Source organism: Chlorocebus sabaeus, chromosome 23, assembly GCF_047675955.1.
Source record: "Chlorocebus sabaeus isolate Y175 chromosome 23, mChlSab1.0.hap1, whole genome shotgun sequence".
Classification (NCBI taxonomy): Eukaryota; Metazoa; Chordata; class Mammalia; order Primates; family Cercopithecidae; genus Chlorocebus; species Chlorocebus sabaeus.
Window position 1 is genome coordinate 53554453 of NC_132926.1, and position 22394 is coordinate 53576846.

Below are 22394 nucleotides of genomic sequence, written 5' to 3' on the forward strand. Positions count from 1 at the left end.
CTTTCTCTTGCCTGATTGCCCTGGCCAGAACTTTCAATACTATGTTGAATAGGAGTGGTGAGAGAGGGGATCCTTGTCTTGTGCCGGTTTTCAAAGGGAATGCTTCCAGCTTTTGCCCATTCACTATGATATTGGCTGTGGGTTTGCCATAACTAGCTCTTACTATTTTGAGATATGTTCCATCAATACCTGGTTTACTGAGAGTTTTTAACATGAAGGGATGTTGAATTTTATCGAAAGTGTTTTCTGCATCTATTAAGATAATCATGTGGTTTTTGTCTTTGGTTCTGTTTATGTGATGGATTACATTTATTGATTTGTGTATGTTGAACCATTCAACCAGCTTTGCATCATGAAGCTGACTTGATGGTGGTGGATAAGTTTTTTGATGTGCTGCTGGATTCAGTTTGCCAGTATTTTATTGAAGATTTTCACAATTTGTTGTTGTTGTTTTAGCAAGTTTGTTGTTGTTGTTGTTGTTGTTGTTGTTGTTGTTGTGTCTCTGCCAGGTTTTGGTATCAGGATGATTCTGGCTTCATAAAATGAGTTAGGGAGGAGTCCCTTATTTTCAATTGTTTGGAAGTTTCAGAAGGAATGGTACCAGCTCCTCTTTGTATTTCTTGTAGAATTCAGCTTGAATCCGTCTGGTCCTGAGCTTTTTTTGGTTGGGAGGCTATTAGTTATTGCCTCAATTTCAGAGCTTGTTGGTGGTGTATTCAGGGTTTCAACTTCTTCCTGGTTTAGTCTTGGTAGGGTGTATGCATCCAGGAATTTATCCATTTCTACTAGATTTTCTAGTTTATTTATCTAGAGATGTTTATAGTATTCTCTGATGGTAGTTTGTATTTCTGTGGGGTCAGTGGTGATATCCCCTGTATCATTTTTTATTGTGTCTATTTGATTCTTCTGTCTCTTCTTCTTTATTAGTCTAGTTAGCAGTCTATCAATTTCATTAATTTTTTCAAAACACCAGCTCCTTTTTTTGGAGAGTTTTTCTTGTCTCTAACTCCTTCAACTCTTCTCTAATCTTAGTTATTTCTTGTCTTCTGCTAGCTTTTGGATTAGTTTGCTCTTGCCTTTCTAGCTCTTTTAATTGTGATGTTAGGGTGTTAATTTGAGATCTTTCTAGCTTTCTGATGTGGGCATTTAGTAATATAAATTTTGTTCTTAACACTGCTTTAGCTGTGTCCCAGAGATTCTTATATGTTGTCCCTTTGTTCTCATTAATTTCAAAGAACTTCTTGATTTCTGCCTTACTTTCAATATTTGCCCAGGAGTCATTCAGGAGCAGGTTGTTCAATTTCCATGAAATTGTGTGGTTTTGACTGAGTTTCTTAATACTGAGTTCTAATTTGATTGCACTGTGGTCTGGGAGACTGTTATTATTTCAATTTTGCATTTGCTGAGGAGTGTTTTACTTCCAATTATGTGGTCAATTTTAGAATAAGTGGCACTGAGAAGAATGTATATTCTGTTGATTTGGGGCAGAGAGTTCTGTAGGCATCTAGTAGGTCCACTTGATCCAGAGCTGAGTTCAAGTACTGAATATTTTTGTTAATTTCTTATCTCATTTATCTGTCTAATACTGACAGTGGGGTGTTAAAAGTCTCCCACTATTATTGTGTGGAAGTCTAAGTCTCTTTGTACGCCTCTAATAACTTGTTTTATGAATCTGGGTGCTCTTGTATTGGGTGCGTATATATTCAGAAGAGTTCGCTCTTTTTGTGGAATTGTTCCCTTTATCATTACGTAATGCCCTTTTTTGTCTTTTTTGATCTTTGCTGGTTTAAAATCTGTTTTGTCAGAGACCAGGATTGCAACCCCTGCATTTTTTTTGTTTTCCTTTTGCTTGGTAAATATTCCTCTATCCCTTTATTTTGAGCGTGTGTGTGCCTTTGCATGTAAGATGGATTTCCTCAATACAGCACACCCACACCGATGGGTCTTGACAGCTTATCCAATTTGCCAATATATGTCTTTTAATTGGGGCATTTAGCTCGTTTACATTTAAGGTTAGTATTGTCATGTGTGAATTTGATCCTGTTATCAAAATGCTATTTGGTTATTTTGCACACTAGTTCATGCAGTTTCTTCACAGTGTCGTTGGTCTTTATATTTTGGTGTGTTTTTGCAGCGTCTGGTCCTGGTTTTTCCTTTCCATATTTAGTGCTTCTTTCATGAGCTCTTGTGGAGCAGGCCTGGTGGTAACAAAATCCCTCAGCATTTGCTTTTCTGGAAAATATTTTATTTCTCCTTTGCTAATGAAGCTTAGCTTGGCTGGATATGAAATTCTGTGTTGACAATTCTTTTCTTGAAGAATGTTGACTATTGGCCCCCAATCTTTTCTGGCTTGTAGAGTTTCTGCTGAGAGGTCCACTGCTAGTCTGATGGGCTTCCCTTTGTGGGTGACCTGGTCTTTCTCTCTGACTGCCCTTAACAGTTTTTCGTTCATTTCAACCTTGAAGAATCTGATATTATGTGTCTTGGGGTTGATCTTCTTATGGAGTATCTTAATGGTGTTCTCTGTATTTTCTGAATTTGCATGTTGGCCTGTCTTACTAGGTTGGGGAAGTTCTTCTGGATAATATCCAGAAGTATGTTTTCCAGCTTGTTTCCATTCTGCCTATCTCCTCCTGGTACTCCAATCAGTCGTAGGTTCGGTCGTTTCATGAAGTCCCATGTTTCTTGTAGGCTTTGTTCATTCCTTTTCATTCTTTTTTCTCTATTCTTGTCTGCATATCTTATTTCTGTAAGGTAGTCTGAAGGCTCTGATGTCCTTTCTTCTACTTGGTCGATTCGGCTGTTGATACTTGTGTATGCTTCATGAAAGTTCTCATGCTGTGTTTTTCAGCTCCCTTAGGTCGTTTATGTTCCTCTCTATACTGGTTATTCTAGTTAGCAATTCCTCTCACCTTTTATCAAAGTTCTTAGCTTCTTTGCATTGGCTTAGAACATACTCCTTTGACTCATCATAGTTTTTTATTTCCCATCTTGTGAAGCCTACTTCTGTCAATTCGTCCATCTGATCCTTCGTTTAGCTCTGCACCCTTGATGGAGAGATGTTGCAGTCATTTGAAAGAGAAGAGGCACTCTGGCCTTTTGTGTTTTCAGCATTTTTTCATTGATTCTTTCTCGTCTTTGTGAGTTTGTCTAATTTCCGTCTTTGCAGCTGCTGACCCTTGGATGGGGTTTTTATGAGGGCCTTTTTGTTGTTGATGATGCTGTTGTTGTCATTTTCTGCTTGTCTTTTTATCAGTAGTCAAGTCCCTCTTCTGTAGGGCTGCTGCAGTTTGTTGGGGGTTCACTTCAGGCCTTACTCATCTGATTTGCCCCAGGACTGGAGATGTCACTCGAGGCTGGAGAACCACAAAGATGGGTGCCTGCTCCCTCTGGGACCTCTGACCTCTAGGGGCACCAACCTGATGCCAGTAGGATCTCTTCTCTATAGAGTATCTGACAACCCCTTTTGGAGGATCTCACCCAGTTGGGTGGCACTGGGAGCAGGATCCGTTTAATGAAGCAGTTTGTCCTTTGGTGGAGAGAGTGTGTTTCGCTGGGGAGAAACCAGTCGCCCGGGCTGCCCAGATTCCTCAGAACTTCCAGGAGGAGAGGCTAAATCTGCTGATCCTCAGAGACTGCAGCCACCCTTCCTGCTAGGGTCTCAGGCCCAGGGAGATCCAAATTCTGTTGCTAAGCCTCTGGCTGGAGTTATTGGAGATCCTGCAAGGGAGGCTCCACCCACTGAGGAAGGATGGGTCGGGGTTAGACCTGAAGAGGCACTCTGGTCTCAGACTGCCGCAGCCAGTGTGTTGGGCTGTGAGGATGAGTCTTGGGACCAAGCCATCCAGCCTCCCTGGCTCCAGCAGGGGAAGAGCACAACTGGGAGCTAGAGAAATGGGTGCAGCCCTTCCCCCTACCCAGGGAGCTTAGTGTGTTCAGCAGTTGCTGGGGTTTTTTTGTTTTGTTTTGTTTTTGTGTGTGTGTGTTTTTTTTTTTTGCTGCCCCTCCCCCAAGGAGCTCAAAAGGCTTAGAGAGCAGACAGCAGCAGCTGGTGCTGGTTGCCACAACCCTCCCGGGAGCTCCACAGGCTTAAGCAGATTCCTGCTGAGAGGCCATAATAAGCTGTACATTCCCGGGTTGAGACGGCAGGCCCCTGTGGCGTGAGTTTGCGAAGTGGGATCCTCCGATTCGTGGGTTGCACAGTTCCGTGGCAAAAACAGTTTCCCAGGCTGGGTAGCACACTCACTCATGGCTTCCCTTGGCTGCAGGGAGGGGTTCCCCATCCCCGTGTGACTCTCACGTGGGCCACCACACCACACTACTCATCCTTCTCTCGGGATCACGCCAGCCTTCTAGTCATCTTTGATGAAAGAACCTGGATACCTTGGTTGCCGCTGAAGGATTCACACGCTTAGTATGTTTTTTCTGATGGGAGCCTCTGAGCGGCGCTACTTCTAGTCAGCCATCTTGGCCCCACATTTTATTTTAAACTGTTGTCATGCTAACGTTCTGGACTTAAGCAGTGTCAGAAAAGTGTGCCCTCCTAGGGGTACTCTGAAGTCAGTCATATCAATTCTTGATGGCTTTAATATTGAGAGCCATTTGAGTTTTAGCCCTTGTGTTTAATCCGCATTTAATCTCCTACTTTCGTCCATTTTATACACTGAAGGACCAAAGTTAACTCATATAGGACTTAAAATTTAAGCTATCATAAAACGAGTGAATTAAAAATGTTAAAAGTATCATTAAGCCCTTTTCCAATAATATTTATGAACTTTAAATATATCACAAATTGCCATGTGCATATGATGTATAATTTTCTTACAAAGTTTCTTCTTTTTTTTGTCTTTAGTCTCATGAACCTACCCTAATTAGGAGTGACATTTTGCTTAAGATTAGTACTTGGCTTTGGATCTTTTAGGTTTTCAAATGAATAGGGTGCTCCTGAAATTTTTAAAAATATGTTAAAATTAAACTGGCATAATTATTAATTTGTGCCATGTGATATTTAGGGATTAGGCTTTTAAACTACTTTAAATGCTTCAAAACTGAAGATATGGCAGAAGAAAATCGCTTGTCATCTCTTGCTTTATCATTGATGGTAGTAACATTGATGCCAAGCCCCTGCTCCATTCCAGGTAACATGAAATGCACAGGAATTCACATATTTGACACGGGACCTAGCTAGGACACAGGATAAGGTCATGAATAAATAAATAGCAAGACAGACCCTAAATCGATTTCTGCAAAACAAATACTGGTGTGTGTTCTTTTCGTATGGCGTTAGTGTACCAGAAACATAATTTCTTTAGTCTGACTGCATGTAAGAAGAGTAGAGGAGTTTAGTTTAATCTCGGCTGAAATCAGGCATATGTTGCTAGCTCCTCAAATGTCGAATGAGCAGAAGACGCCCTGAGTAGAAAGTTATTTCCAAGCCTTCTACATAGCCAAAGTAAAAAGGAAATTGGCTATTATCTGATTTATTTGTTTAGAATAAATTATTAAAGATAGTTACAGCCAAAACAAATTCATCTTGGCTGCCTACATTAACCAAGTTAACGAGATCATTATAAAGTCTAACTTTAACTCATGCTGTATTAACACAAGCTATTCCTATACAATTAAAAAACTTTACTTAAAGCAAACTCAATTATAGAAACTCCTATTTAAAGATAGCAGAATATTCATCTTCTTCTAACCTCACAAAAAACTAACATGAAAATGAATAATAAAGAACAACATATCATTCTGAAATAAAATCCTGGAACAAAAACAATGATGAGCATATGCAGCTGTTGGGAAGTCCCTGCGACAGGGAGGGTTTTCTAAGCATTTACGCTGAGTATCATAATCCTGAAAGGTGTTTGAACCTACTAATAGCAGAGAGCTAGGGTTGTGGATGTTCTATTGGAGAGGAGGAGATGTTCCCATAATAGACAGATCTACTTCAGACCCTCACAGTAACAGAAGGTAATGGAAGGAGAAATTGTGGGGGCAAGCCATTTCTGAGTGTTCTCCACCCAGTCTTCCAGACACTCCTTGAGTGAAGTACAGGAGGGTGGAAGGACAAAGAGGAAGTATGGACCACTAGCATGCAATCTGTAAATGTAAGTGTCACACCACAAACTGACAGTTGAAAATTGATGCTCAAGGGAAGAAAAAAGTTGGGGGGGGGTGGAGTTTGGTGACAAACTCAGGACTATGCCTTGTAGAAGTTTCAAATCAATGCATTTCCTTTGAGCCTTCCCCACTCTGCGTTTCAGCAGGAAATGGCTGCATTGAGAGATAAATAATAAAGAGAAAGGCCTGCATATAAAAACTGAGAAAAAAAAAAAAAAACGTAAGCAAAAGGCAGGTATGAACATGCTTCAAAGAATTACTACCCAAATAAATGCAAAGTTTATATACTTCTCTCTTATCTCAAGGAAATTAAAAACAATGATGCTCTGTGGAACATCAATAGGGAGGCCAGAGTGGATGCCAAGAAGCCAGTTATAAAATTCCTGCAGTAGTCCAGGTGCTATTTGATGGAGGCTGAGACTGGGTAGTAGCAAAGGAAAGATTTGAGATATTCTTGGAAAGTAAGCAGTTGTTGCTGATGAGGTGATATGACATAAGTGAGAGGAACATGCCAAGTTTCTCTCTTAGGCTTCTGATTTTAACAGCTGGAACATGATGGTAGCATTTGTTGAGATAAGGTCGAGATAGAACCATGGTCTATTCTTATTACAATTTCAGGGTCCTGCAGATATCAAGTTACCAATATATACTTGTTTTGATGATCATTTTAACGTTTGAATTTTGTGTATCATACATGAGTAGATATTCAGCCAGAATCAGGCCATATTAAATTATTGCCAGGACACCCCATATGTCTCAGATTCCAAATAGAAATAGACCTATTCTTTAGTTGTGCTGTCCTTAAAGTTAGACATTTGTTTTCATAGAAATAAAATATTATGTGTTAGTATCTACAGAGTATATAAGTAAGAATTTCTGTTTACTAATGGAAATAATAGGCATTGGGGACTCCAGATGTAGGGAGGCTGAGAGGAGGGATGAGGTCTGAAAAATTACTTACTGAGTACCTATTGAGTTTTCACTATTTGGATAATGGGTTAAGTAGAAGCCCAAACCTTACCATTATGCAATATATTCACTTAACAAACCCGCACTTGTATCCCTGAAACTGTAAAAATTAAAAAGAAAAAACAAATTCAATGTAAAAAAATTAAAATTAGAAATGGATCTAATTTGGTAACAAGAAAAGTTAAAAAACACACTATGAAATACAGTAGTAATTTCTATGTCCCCTGGTTCCTACACATATAAATTAAATGAACCATTTTTATATTCCTATAATACTGCATGCACATAGTTTCCATATTTGGACATGAACTAAAAATAATATATCATCTAATAATAATTTATGTAATAAAATAAGTTTAATTTTTTAGAACAGATTTGCTTGGAGAATAAATGAGGTTATAAACTAGAATTATTTCTGCTTTGTTACATTGTTTTTAACCTTAATAGACATGGACTGACATTACTGCATAAAGTGTAAGTTTCAAAATATATAATTGTGTTCTCTAAAATTGTTACATGTGATTTGGAATAATTCAAAATTTAAAGAAATAGTAAGTTTTTGCCTGAATCGAAGGAATAAACCAGGATACATCTGTACAGTCTGGTCACTGGAGAATTAATCAATCATTAGTAGTTGCTTGTGATAGGACTTTGCAGATGTAGAAATTCTTGCATAGTTTGAAGGCTTGAGGCTTGCTTTTTTATAAAGAGCATATCTAGTTCCAAATTGGTTATTTCTTGGTTATTTCTATATGATTTCTTTTAAATTTTCTTTTTTATTTTAACTGCTAACTTGATCTAACTAAAAGAAGTTAATTCTACATAACTGCAGAGTCTAGAAGACTTCAAAAATAAGGGTTTCGTTCTCCTTCTAAAAAATATACTTTTTAGGCAGTTACAAAATAAATCCTATGATGTTGGATTGTTTTTCTTTTTGAAATACCACTGAATCTACTACAGTCTGTATGCAGCATACAATTTTATGAATAATATTAAGGTTTTATAGACTTGGTCTCATTTTTCAGCTTTTACCATGATATTTTTTCTCTGATTTATCTGCCAGGAGAACAAGTTTCTAGAGCTCTTTTATACCACACTGTAATGAGAGCGGGAGTGTGGTACATTTAAAAATGAGGTTTAAGGCTGTGCGCAGTGGCTCACTCCTGTAATCCCAGCACTTTGGGAGGCCAAGGCGGGTGGATCACCTGAGGTCAGGAGTTTGAGGCCAACCTGACCAACATGGTGAAACCCTATCTCTACTATAAGTACAACATTAGCTGGGTGAGGTATCTCATACCTGTAATCTCAGCTACAGGCAGGAGAATCACTTGAACTGAGGAGGTGGAGGTTGCAGTGAGCCGAGATCGTGCTATTGCACTCCAACCTGGGCAACAAGAGCAAATATAATAATAATGTCTCAAAAAATAATACTAATAACAATAATAATGAGGTTTAAAATGTGCTGAATTAGAATGTTCAGTATATAGATTTCTTGCCATATATTGTATTCATAGTTGATTTTTTGTTTATGTCATGTATCCTTTAATAAGATACTGAAATCTACTTTAATTCAGTAAAAAATACTTTGGACTGTTGTAATTCATTCAATAGATATAGCTAATAGGAGGAAGAAATAATTTGTAGGCTTGAATTCACTAATTTACACACTGAGATACACAGAACCTTTGAGCTTACCAAAAATTAATAGGGCAAATTGATATGTACTGACACAGAGATGTGTTCACGAAATATTTTATAATGAAGAAAAACAAGATGCAGAAAAACACATATACTGTGGTTTCATTCTTGTTAAATAAACAGACCACCATTCTGAATATGTGTGTAAATAAAAGTGAAAAGACAGAAGCAAATTTATATCAATGGTTATTTCTTTAATTTTCTATTTTCTATATCTTTAACATTTGTTGCAATGAGATATGTTATTTCATAATTAAGTATATAGCATTAATAAATCTATTATGTAAGCTTGCAAGTTTGAATAGATTGTAATAAATTTGTGTAAATTTACATATTTATTTTCATATACGGTGTTTATTATAAAAATCGACTGGTTTTTTACTTGTATTTCCAAAAGCCAAGTTTTATAGTAATTGATTATCTCTATTGTTTGTTTTGTATTTTTCATCATTATTTTATTGATTCCATTTACTTTGGGTTTAATTTGCTCTTCTTTTTAAAATATCTTAATATGGAAACTTAAATCACTGATTTAAGAAGTTTCTCTTTTTATACTATAAGCATTTTAATGCTATACATTTACCGCTAAGCACCATTTTAGCTGCGTCCTACAAATTTTGATATGGTGTATCTTCATTTTAAGTTAATTCAAAATATGTTCTAATTTTCCATGTGATTTCTTCTTTGACCCATGCATTATTTCAAAGTATGTTGCTTAAATTTCAGGTATTTGAGGTTGTTCCAAATTTTTTTCCTTTATTACCTTCCAGTTTAACTCTTGTGTGTGGGGAACATGTTTTGGATTATTTTAACTTTCTTTTACATTTAATGAACCTTTTACATGGCCTCAGAATATAGTCTTTCTTGATAAATATTCCGTGTGCACTTGATAAGAATGCGTGTTCTGCTTAAGTGAGGTGGAATATTTTATAAATGTAAACTAGGACAAGTTGGTCGAAAGTATGGTTCAAGTCTAATGTATCCCTGATAATTTTCAGTCTACTTATTCTTTGAGTTAAGAGAAGAATGTGGAACTTCCACATACTTGCAGGTTATTTATTTCTGTTTTCAATTTTATCTGCTGAAATTACCCTTGCTCCAGGTGTTTAATGCTTTATAATCATGCATAGACAGCATTATCATATCTTCGTGATGAATTGACCCCTTTGTCATTATGCAATGTCCATTTTTATCCACACACAATATTATTTGTTGTGATGAGTACTACTTGTAGTATTAACATAGCTATTCCAGATTTTTTTTTTGATTGAGTTCTTAACATATCTTTTTCATCCCTTTACTTTTTAAGATATCAAAGCAGTTTTCTTGCAGGCAACCTAAAATAGATCTTGCTTTTTAAAAATCTGACAGTCAGACTTTTTAATGGGATTTTTCCTACCACTGACATCTCATACAGTTATCAATTTTATTGTGTTTAAATCTGTCATTTATTATCTCATGTCTGTCTCACCTATTCTTTGTTACTCTTTTTCTGTTTGCCTGACTCTTAGATTAATAGTATATATTCTTGTATTGCAATTTATCACCACAATTGGATTATTAACTATACTTCTGCTTATTTTTTTGTGTTTATACGTATTTAACTTACTACATTCAAATAATATAATGCCACTTCACTTATAATGTAATAACTTTACAATAGTGCCATTTATCTCTTTAATTTTTCGTGTTATTGTTGTTATGCTTTTCACTTCCATGTGTTATAACATCCAAAATTCATTATTGTTGTTGCTTGGAAACATCAATTCTGTTAAGGTTAATTAAAAAATTAGAAAATATACTTTATCAACACATTACCATTTCTACTGCTTTTCATTTTTTTGTGTGTAGGTTAGAATTTTAATCTCACTTTTATTTTGCCTGAAGAACTTCCTTTTACATTTAAAGTCTGAAAATTCTTTATTAACGCTTCATGAATTTTATTATGTCAATAGGATTTTTGTTCCTACGTGGATGAAATTAATAGGCAATTTAAAGGATAGGATGATAATTTCAATGTCTAAAACTGAAATTTTAAATTTAGAGTAAGAGGACAACAATTCCAATATAAGAGTGTTCAAGGAATATAAATAGACAACTTTCACATGAGGAAATAAAAAAGCTAATAAGCATAGGAGCTAGTAATTAGAGAAATGAAAAGTAAAGTAATAATATTCCTGTACAATATTAGGCCAAAGAAAATTAGGATATTGGAGACCGGGCATGGTGGCTCACGCCTGTAATCCCAGCATTTTGGGAGGCCAAGGTGGGCAGATCATCTGAGGTCGGGAGTTCGAGACCAGCCTGACCAACATGGAGAAACCCCGTCTCTACTAAAAACACAAAATTAGCCAGGCATGATGGTGCATGCCTGTATTCCCAGCTACTCAGGAAGGCTGCAGCAGGAGAATCGCTTGAACCCGGGAGGTGGAGGTAGGATATTGGATTGTAATATCGTGTATTGGCAGGAAAGAAGAAATACAGGTGTCTTCACGAACAATAGAGTTGTATAGACTGCTAGTGGTGTGAAGACTCCTGCAGGCATTCTGAAGGACCACTGAACACTATTCGTATTAGTTACATGTATACCCTATGATCTAGTAATTCTGCTCTGGCTCTACAGCAAAATGGTAAAGAGTCTCCTTGAGTCCTCAAGGTCCATAGTCATTCAGCTCCACAAAAAAATGTAGTGGAGACATTCACTGTACCGTTCACTGAGGTTTTGAGAAGTTAAACTAAGTGCCCATGATCAGGAGAGGAAACATATTAAGAAGTGTTCTGCAGTCAACTGAAGGAACAGATTGTCCACAGAACAGTATGGATGGATCTTAAAAACAAAATTCTAAAAGGAAAATTAAGAAACAAACTAAGATATATAACTTGATACCATTTACATGAATTAAAACATATGTATACAAAGGTATTTTACTTCTCTAACCCCACTCTCTTGAGAAAAACTGAATTTCTTAGAAGGAAGTTTATATAAAGTTTTTATAGTAAAAAAAAAAAAGTATGGATATTCTGAAAACCAGTGTCATCTGTGTTTAAATTGTTTTTTTCTTGCAGATGTTGATGAATGCCAGGCTATCCCAGGGATATGCCAAGGAGGAAACTGTATCAATACAGTGGGCTCTTTTGAATGCAGATGCCCTGCTGGTCACAAGCAGAGTGAAACTACTCAGAAATGTGAAGGTGAGTCTCTCTACTTTGGGAAACATGCCTAATTGTTGACTTTAATGCAAGAAAAACATGACTTCATTTGAAATTTTGAAGACTATTGGTCACAATTAAAATTCTTTATCTACTATGAAAGCATAGGTTTAACCCTAGAGTAGTTTTGTATTTGTGTATTACAGCCTTAGTGGGTTTGATTTGAAAAGAGTCGATGAGCATTTGCATCTTCTTTGTTATCTCAGTTGTGTTGCAGTGAGAATGGGAGTAATCCAACCATTTTTCTCCTTAATGAAGTAGTTTTCCATTTCACTTATGAAGTTATATCAAAAACGAAAATTGAGATAGAGATAAGAAGTCCAAGTGAAATACAGTATCATGTGTAAATGATGTGTTAGTAGTTGGCACCATGTCACATATTATAAAATGAAATATTCTAATTGGTATACTGAATATTGTTTGGCCACCAAATTTTTTAAAATGGATTGTTGATTCAGGAATGGTTTGGGAATTACCACCACAAATATCTTAATAAAGAATAACTTGCTCAAATAAAGATATCAAAAAACCTAATACTTTTCTGCAATATTAAATATCGATTATAATATTGAAATGTAAGTTACATTAGCAGTCCTTAAATAGAATAAATTTACTTGTTATCTATATCTGTGATCAAAACCTGTATCATTTTTATCAAATTCAAGAAGTTTCTAAGTGCCTGTAGCTTCAATGATCATGGATATTTAGAATAGTTTTGATGATTCTAGTAGTTTGATATAATGTTTATCTTTTCAGTTACGTTACTTAAATAAATTTATTTCATCTAAGGTGGTTTTCTAAAGGCAATAGTGTGTAACTGTTCTCATTTTTTTGTGACAAACATTATCGTCAACTCAAATTAAGTATTTTGCTCTTCCTCTTTCCAAAAGTAGTTTGAGTTATTTTTTGTTGATTGGTTGTAAACAGCTGCGTTCATCTTTGTAAAAAAGAAAATGGGAAGAGGCAAAATCTAAAGTTTAATTATGGAAGATAAACAGTAATATGAACTACATTATTTCATAGGAGGTAGAATGTGGGTACATATGCCATTATTTCAACGCCAGAAACTGTAATCTTATAAATCCTTGGAACATGTATTATCCTTTGCTTTTTTTTTTTTTCATTTGCCCTGGTTCATGTATACTAAGCTCCAAATTAATTGTTATAGTTATATACATTTTACATAATTACAGATTAATTTCATGCTCCCTCTAAGAAGAAAGTTTTTAAAAAGTAGTTGATTATTTTAAGGACCAAATAAATTCTCTGTGAAATTGTTTACTGGAATGCCCAAGTATCTTATACCACTTAAATACACTGTCGATAGTCAAAGTCAGCCTGTAGTGGGAAAGGTGAAAGTAACATTTGGAAGACGTGAAAAAATATCTCAATTACCTGAAGAAGCACAAACATTAGACCAAAAACTCAGGAATCTGCAGAAATTCTGGGTTATGCCGCTTTTTCCTGGCCACTTTTTGTATTTTTTTCTCCTGGCTTTTTATGACTTGATTGTGTTGCTTAAAATTTTCTCACTCCCTTTCACTTTTTACTTCTAGACTAATATCTAAACTAGATGTACTTGTAAACAAAGTTTGATTATAGATGAGAAGGCACAGCCACTGACTGATTATAGTAGTTGTGACATTTCTAATGCACATCAAACCATGTATTTCTTCTTAGTTAAAAATAGAATGAGGCTTTTCTATGTTACATTTCATCAAAGCAACATACAGAGCCAAGCCAGACATGGGAGAAAGACAGTGGAAGTCTTTATTCACCACTTGCCTATGTTCTTTAGGAAAGAGGGACATTGATAGCATGTAGGCACCACCCAAAGCCCTGAATCCAGTCGTGCCTTTCTTTACTTCCTGCCCAGGCAGCCAAATCCATTTAACCATTGCCCAGAAATAATTATGTGATTTAATATTTGGGATTGGTGGGGAATAGCAGAATTGGAAGAAGTAGTGATTAGAATTTGAAATATAAAGGTTTTATGAAGGCCTGACTTGTGTATAAGTCATATTTATTTAAATATCTCTTAAAAATGGCTATTTTCAATTTTCTTTGGGTAATACTGTTTCTTTATATAAAACAAGTGGTATTTGCTTATATAAAACTATTTAATGTAATCGGTAGTATAATACATCGGGAAAAACTGTAAACAGTTGCCACACTTAGTGGCGGGTTTTGAACTGTAGTTAGTTTTATGGATAATGTAGTATCTGTAAAAATCTTGCCATAAATGTAATGTTTGCTCTAGAATAGAAATGTAACTATTGCAATTACTTTTGATCAACTATCAAAGGTAAAATATTTTAATTTATTATGTGAATTACAGTGCGAATATAAAACATAGTACTATTGGCAGATTTAAGATGATGTTCTTCCTGTTTTTACTGTAGCACGTTTCATACTTCTGTTCACACAGCAATGAAATTATCTTAAAAAACCTTTTTTGGTCTTTAAGTTACTAGGTCTGTTCAGAAATAAGAAAAGTAAGTTCAGTATTTTGGATCTGAGTGATTAGGAAAATGGTGATATCCTTAACAAGAAACTGCAATTAGCTTGTTAATCATTAAACATTATGTTATTGATATTGTGTGTGTATATTTGTTTGTTAACTATCTCACTCCAACCCTTGAATAAGATCCTTGAGGGCAGAGCCTCTGTCTTTAGTGCTGTATCCCAGAGCCTAGAACAGTTTAGTTGGCTCCAAATATATGTTTTAATTGGGAGTAGGATATATAATAAGTTAATTTATTTGACTTGGGCTGAAAGTCCAAATGCAAGGTAAAATTTGGGCCCAGAGTTAAAACTGAATTTGGAAAGAAGCTACTGGTCTTCCCCAAAGGAATTTTTTCTTCATCTCACCATTTTTCATTTTGTTAGTAATTTACTTTTGCTTTGGTTGCCATTGAAAGACCAAGAGCACATAAACATTTAAATGCAGTTTGAAATGTTTAGATCTTCTGTGTCATGGTTCCTCTTTGGTCACCTGCAGGTAATGCTTCTGAGGTCAGGGACCTTTGCTTTTTAGCTGAAAGAAAGAAATGTCTTCTGCTCATTCACTGGGATGTCTTCTTAACAGAAATCTTATTCTGAAAGGCTTGTTCTGCCAAAAAAGTTAAGTTTGAGTATATATAGTTTTTATTAAAAATGTCATAATACTGGGGGCAGCATTCATCTCCTAACTTAATGTTTGAAACATATCTGTCATTATCTATCATGGAGGCTTATGTTGTTTCATTCTCCTGCGACTCTTTTTTTCCCCTCATATTCAGATATAGACAAGTAGGTAAGCTGTAAATCTGAACTCAAAGCAGAAGGAAATACACACTTCTCCCTTTTCCTCTCTCTGTGTGTGTGTATGTGTGTATGTGGTGTGTTTGTGTGTGTGTGTGTGCGCTTTAAGGAGAACCAGTTATTTTCCCCCTTTGCTCAATTAGGGTCCCGAATCTCAAAAACACCTCTCATGATGCTCCCTGCAGCCATGTTTATTTCTGCTGTGCCAGTTTGGTTCCCAAATCTAATTTCCTAATTCTGTATTACAGCGGGTAAAATGATTCTTTGGTGGAATAAACCATTTCTTCACATGCAAAGAGAAGGTTGTTTCAGTTAACTTCCTCTGTTCAAATATCCATTAATTTAAATATCAATTTAATTTAAATGAAGAAGGGAAGGAGAACACATCAGTATAATATGAAATGGTACATTAGAAGACGGCTCAGCATTTTCCTTTTGTACAATAAATTATTTTCGTTTGAATTTCAGTCCATGTGGATAAAGCACAAGCAGGAGCCAGATGTCCTTGCGTGATCCCCCCTTCCAGACTATACCTTCGTTAACATTCCTTGAGCTAGTTATTCTTTCCTGGCTTACATGGGAGGCAGAAAAAGAGCATCATTGTATTGGAAAGTTTCCCTTCAATGGCTCTTTATGTGGCAGAGGGTTGTTTGCAATTTATTTTGAAGAGTTTTCAGCTTTGTTCCATTAACACAGCATTTTGTTGTTTGAGATTTGTGACAACACATATATTTATTTATGCTCACGAAACTCATAAAAGTTGTTGGCACAGTCTCCTCTGCTGCTCTTCCAACTCTGCTTAGATAAACCATGGAAAATAAACTTTCTGTACTAAACTGAAAAGTACTTGCTCTTATTCATATTACATAAAGTATATTAATTTTAAAATAAATAAAAAATAAATCCATTAATATTCTCAAGCGGAAAACTACACATTAAAATGGAGAGTGAAGCAAGGGGATTGCTAACACTGGAAACAGATAAGACTTTTTGGGTCATAAATTTATATACCATGAAAATCATCTTAGCTTAATTTATAACACTGTAGTTAAAACATATGTATTCCCTGTCTCTTGAATAAGAAAGTCAGGGTGGCTACACTCAGACCTGCTTTCTGCCCCCATCACAAATAATTTATTCCTCACTTATCATATTGTATCTGAGTATTTTTTTTTTTTTGCCTGACTCTGCCAGGAGGATATATGTACCAAAATAAAATTAATAAAAGCTGTATTAATTGAACATTTCCTACAGTCTAGACAATATTTAAACTACTTTACATGGGTTATCTTATTAAATCTTCACCACAGAGCTGTGAGGTTAGTTACTATTATTAACTCACCTTAGAGATGAAAAAACTGAGGCACAAAAAGGCCAAGTAACTTTCTTAGGGTTATATGGATGTGAAACAGCAGGGCCAGGATTCCAGTATGCTAGGTTGACTCCAGAGCTTTTGCTCCTAGCCAGTGCTATTAAGCAAACAAAGGTGTTGGATGACCAGAACAAAGATACTGCTAACGTTTCCATAGTTTTTTGTTTGTTTGTTTGTTTGTTTCTTAACTGGAGCTACTGGGTTTAAGAAAAGAACTCAAACAAATTTACAAGAAAAAAACAAACAACCCCATCAAAAAGTGGGCAAAGGATATGAACAGACATTTCTCAAAAGAAGACATTCATACAGCCAACAGACACATGAAAAAATGCTCATCATCACTGGCCGTCAGAGAAATACAAATCAAAACCACAATGAGATACCATCTCACACCAGTTAGAATGGCGATCATTAAAAAGTCAGGAAACAACAGGTGCTGGAGAGGAGGTGGAGAAATAGGAACACTTTTACACTGTTGGTGGGATTGTAAACTAGTTCAACCATTATGGAAAACAGTATGGCGATTCCTTAAGGATCTAGAACTAGATGTACCATATGACCCAGCCATTCCATTACTGGGTATATACCCAAAGGATTATAAAGCATGCTGCTATAAAGACACATGCACACGTATGTTTATTGCGGCACTATTCACAGTAGCAAAGACTTGGAATCAACCCAAATGTCCATCAGTGACAGACTGGATTAAGAAAATGTGGCACATATACACCATGGAATACTATGCAGCCATAAAAAAGGATGAGTTTGTGTCCTTTGTAGGGACATGGTTGCAGCTGGAAACCATCATTCTTAGCAAACTATCACAAGAACAGAAAACCAAACACCTCATGTTCTCACTCATAGGTGGGAACTGAACAATGAGATCACTTGGACTCGGGAAGGGGAACATCACACACCGGGGCCTATCATGGGGACGGGGTAGGGAGGAGGGATTGCATTGGGAGTTATACCTGATGTAAATGACGAGTTGATGGGTGCTGAGGAGTTGATGGGTGCAGCACACCAACATGGCACAAGTATACATATGTAACAAACCTGCACGTTATGCACATGTACCCTAGAACTTAAAGTATAATAATAATAAATAAATAAAATTTAAAAAAAAAAGAATCAAAGCGTTTTTTGACTTTTTCTTACTTGTGCTAAGCAGAAATGACACCACTCAGGGTTACCGTGTTCCTCTCTTCATGTAAATAGACAATTACTTGTAATCCGATGAAAGTTCTTTGCACTAAGGAATCGCTTTTTATGATACATTTATGTTAGGAAGCAGAGCATAGAGTAGTTTGGAAATTTAGTGCAGAGTCATTTGGAGAATATATATTAAGAGTTAAAATCTGAAATGGAAATTTGAAGTATGTATGCTTTTATAAACTATTTGGAAAGGGCATACTAGCAGTGATATTTTTAGTCTGACTTTTAGAAGCCCATGCTGTGTTTCACAAATGGAAACGTCGCATCCAAGAAAGTGAGAGCAGCGGGGAAGAGTGATAGGAACTCCAGAGGGGCAGCCAAACAGCAGCTCAGAGCTGACATACGAGGCAAAATGAGCACTTAGCACCTCCTAACATATTTATCAGAAGTTGCCAATCTAAACGATTTCAGTTTCTTCCCACAAATGGCATGCACTAGTAAAACACATGTGTTAAGCAACTTGGACAGCACCTTAACAGTATTAGTTAACTAACAGCAATATTTCATGGGGAATTACTGAAGTGACATCACTCCTTTAATTTCAACCTAAACAAAGTGGTTTACATGGAAAGTTGCACGCATAGGTTTCTATAAAAGTCTAGACCAGAAAGAGTTCTTTATTTGAGGCACAGTGGGTAACACCATTGTCATGAACAAGAAATCTGTGAAAAAATACATATTCCAAAAGAAAATTATTCAGCAAAAGGTAATCTTTGGCATGTGAAGACAGGCTTTGATTTGGATTGTGAATCTGGAGCAAAGTTTGAATATCCAGATGACATTTTAACTTTTTAAAAATCAGTTGTGTTTTCAAACATTGTTATCCCAGTAACAAGAGGAAAATTTTCAATTTAAGTTTTCAGTAAAATTCAGGAAATAAATTTGGGGAGGGAAGAGAACATAGTGGCCAGCAATCTGAGATTTGGGACCCAAATGTCCATCTGTGCTCCTGCTGCACCCCATAAGAATTGTGTCATCTCAAGGAAATTAATGCCTGCATCTTTACAATAGGGATAATAATGGTCTTTTCTCCTTAAGGTTTTTATGCGTAACGTATAAAGCATTTGACACTTTGGGTCTTTGTTAAAGACAAGGATAGTAAACATTAATTGTGGAAGAGTTCTGATGTGTCATTTCAATGACGACTTTTAGTACAGTTTCTAATAAATAAATTCTTTAAAGAAGCTAACAGAAATCTTGAAAATAACAAAGTTGACCTACTAGAGCATATATTTGCCTAGTCTGATGAAAGTATTAACAGGTAATGAAATGACCCCAAGTCTATCATGAGATGAGAAAATGTGGAACTAGGGTATCCATTAATTCCTGACTGGTCTCAACCTGTCTTTATTCCCCTGCTCCAGTTCCACCTAAATTATAGCAATGGAGAGTTAAGACCCAGAGGGCTTGATTTATTTAACATAAGACAGTGGTCAGGAAATTGCACTTTGATGGATTCAGGAAAAAAATCCCAAATGTTGAGAACCAATGTTGTTTCCCCATTGCCATTGTATGTTTAAATTCTTTTTTAAAAATTGTGAAAAAAAAAAAGCATGGTAAAGTAATTCACATGATTCTTGCAATTCAGTGTCTGCTAAAGATGACTGGAAAAATTGAGAGCCTCCAAAACATCTTTCTCAGAGACATAAAATTAGATGTGTGTTAATGATAGGAAAACCTATTCTACCCTGAATGAAAGGATCAGATGAACATTTTGCTGAACTTTGCCATTAGAGGAAAAAGGTATCTGCAGTGTTACCTCCCTTTCACTTACTAAATAATTGCTCAATACATTTTTATTTTGCTTAACATATAACAGCCATTTCATAGTGAAAATGAAAAAATAATAATTCAGGCCAAAATAAAATGCAAGTTCTATAATATTCATATGTATCTTTATATTCTGTTGACAAAATGAGGAAGAAAGAAGGAGAGAGACAGGGAAGAAGAAAGAAGGAGAGGGACAGGGAAGAAGGGTAGGAGGAAGAGAGAGAAGGAGAGAGAGAGAGAACCTTTCTCCATCTCACAAATTACCTTGGCTTAATGCCTGAAAGAAATTAGTCTACTCTAAAGAAATTCTGCTATAGTCAAATAAAACTGTAACAAAACTTGAAATGTAATACCTAGATCCAAGACTGCAATTCTTGCCAGTGCTGTCACTTACTGCCCATATATATATACACACACACACACTCACTGCCCATACACACACACACACACACACACACATACACACACACTTTATTCACTGCCAGGCATTGAAAAATGTATGAAGGTCTGTAGAAAAATGTTATGGGCTGTCATTTCTTTTAGATGCATCCTTGGGAGTATATTGTGGCAGGATGTAAATAAAGCTATGATAATCCTTGAATTGCCTTTCTTTCTTAGTCCTAGACTAAATCTCCTTATCTTAATGCAAACTTTTCTTATTTTAATATAGTGTTTCTCATCCATACTTTGCCTTTATTTGATTTTAGTACAAATAATTACATTTTAAGAATAATATGAAGGATTCTGAGAATTTTAGTTCTAGTCACCTGCTGTATTGGTCACAAGGTTAGGTAAATGGTTTCTCCATGTGCCAGTAGTTGTTTTACCTGCTTCCACAAGACAGCTATTTAAAAGAGCCCTTATTTCAGAAGACATAAAATCAATATAAATAAACAAATTTAGTTATAGTATGAGACAGTTTCTTTTAATGTCATTTGGTTATTGAGTTGCTATGTTTTTATGTAAGCTTTAGTTTTCCTAGAGGGCTGTGGTTTCATAGTTTACATATTACTGTGTATTTTCCAGTTTAATTATAAAACTATCTGCAGTATATTTTTGTCCCAGTCTAGCAGCAGCTAACATAGGACAAATGAAGGGTTGGGTTGCAGGTTTGTGCCTTTTGGTGAATGGCAGAGGAGAATTTGGGCATTATTAACCAACAGCTGTATGCTATCAAATTAAATTTGCATGACTTGATTTAACTAGCCATATAGCTGGTGGTAATCTGAAGCATAAACAAATTCTTCAGCTATAGGTTTCATCTTCCAAATTCTCAGAAATGCTACCGGGACTATGTGACTATAAACCAAAGCTTCGCTTTTCCCATTAGTAATAGAGTGTTATAATAATCTATTATGTCTTATTACATAGAAGAAAATTGCTTTTTGTGTTGTTCTTAACTGTTTTAAGGATTATAGTAAAATCCTCTTCTGTTGCAAAATCAATATTAAGTATTTGAACGTTATAACAAGTTTGTAAAAGAGAGGGTCGTAAAAATGATTTATCTTTTAGTACTGCAGTCTAACTTCAAACTTGCATGCTGACCATTATTTTCCAATCCTCTGATAGAGGAAGTAGGCCTTCTTTTAGAAAATGGTTTCCCAGATAAGATCATGACCTACGTTTGTTGTGTAAACCTCACCCAAATGCTCTGATTTCCAGTGTCATTTCTTTAAATTGGAGCAAACCCCTAACGTCTTTTTTTGAGGCACCTGATATGGTTTGACTGTGTCTCCACCCAAATCTCATCATGAATTTTAATCCCCATAATCTCCACATGTTGAAGGAGGGACTTGGTGGATTGGATCATGGGGGTGGTTTCCTCCATGCTGTTCTCATGATAGTGAATGAGTTCTCACAAGATCTGGTGACTTTATAAGGCAGTTTTCCGTGCTCTTGCTCAGTCTCAGGCTTACTCGCCTGCTGCCATGTAAAATGTGCCTCTTTTCCTTCCACCATGGTTGTAAGTTTCCTGAGGTCTTCCCAGCAATGCAGAACTAGGAGTCAATTAAACCTCTTTATAAATTACCTAGTCTCAGGCAGCTCTTTATAGCAGTGTGAAAACAGACTAATATAGCACCCTAAATGCAGGCCAAAATAAAATGCTAGTTTTATTAAAACTTTTTTTTTACTTATTACTATTAAAATAAAATTTATTTGTCCACAGACCACCTAAAATCATCTAGCCAGTCACTAAATGAAGTCTTTCTGATTCCGAACACTAAATGCAGTCCTTCTAGATCAGGGCTTCGCAAACTTTTCTCTGAAGAGCCAGATAGTAAATATTGTAGACTTTTCAGGTCATACTGTCTTTGTCACAAATAGACAACTCTGCCAGTGTAGTGCAAAATCAACCATAGACAATACAATGAATGAGTGACACTGTGTTCCAGTAAAACTTTACTGACAAAAACAGGCAGTGGGCTGTAGTTTTTCAACTCCTGTTCTTGATTTCACTATTCTTACTCTGTATTTCAAATGGTCTCCATTTTACTTAATTTTACCACTATTTTCTCAATGACTGGCTAGTTGATTTTAAGTGACCCATGGACCAATAGGTTTCATTTTAATAGTAATAAGCTATAAGAAAAAATTTTAAGAAAAAATATAACCAGTGCATCAAAACTATATGTTTTTGAATGTTATTCCTGAAAATATTATTGATTAGCCCAAAGTTCATGTTAACTTTTTTAAATGAGTATACATGTAGAAATATATTAAGAGGGATGTAATTTAA

The 22394-nt window shown here is 35.8% G+C and overlaps 1 protein-coding gene across 1 annotated transcript in view; it reads left to right on the top strand.

The window, feature by feature from the left end:
• FBN2 (fibrillin 2) overlaps positions 1-22394 on the top strand; it is a 276282-nt gene that overhangs the window by 80240 nt on the left and 173648 nt on the right. The window contains exon 7 of the mRNA XM_008014309.3: positions 11854-11979. Within this exon, the coding sequence (XP_008012500.3) occupies positions 11854-11979 (126 nt within the window). The remainder of the gene's footprint in view (positions 1-11853; positions 11980-22394) is intronic.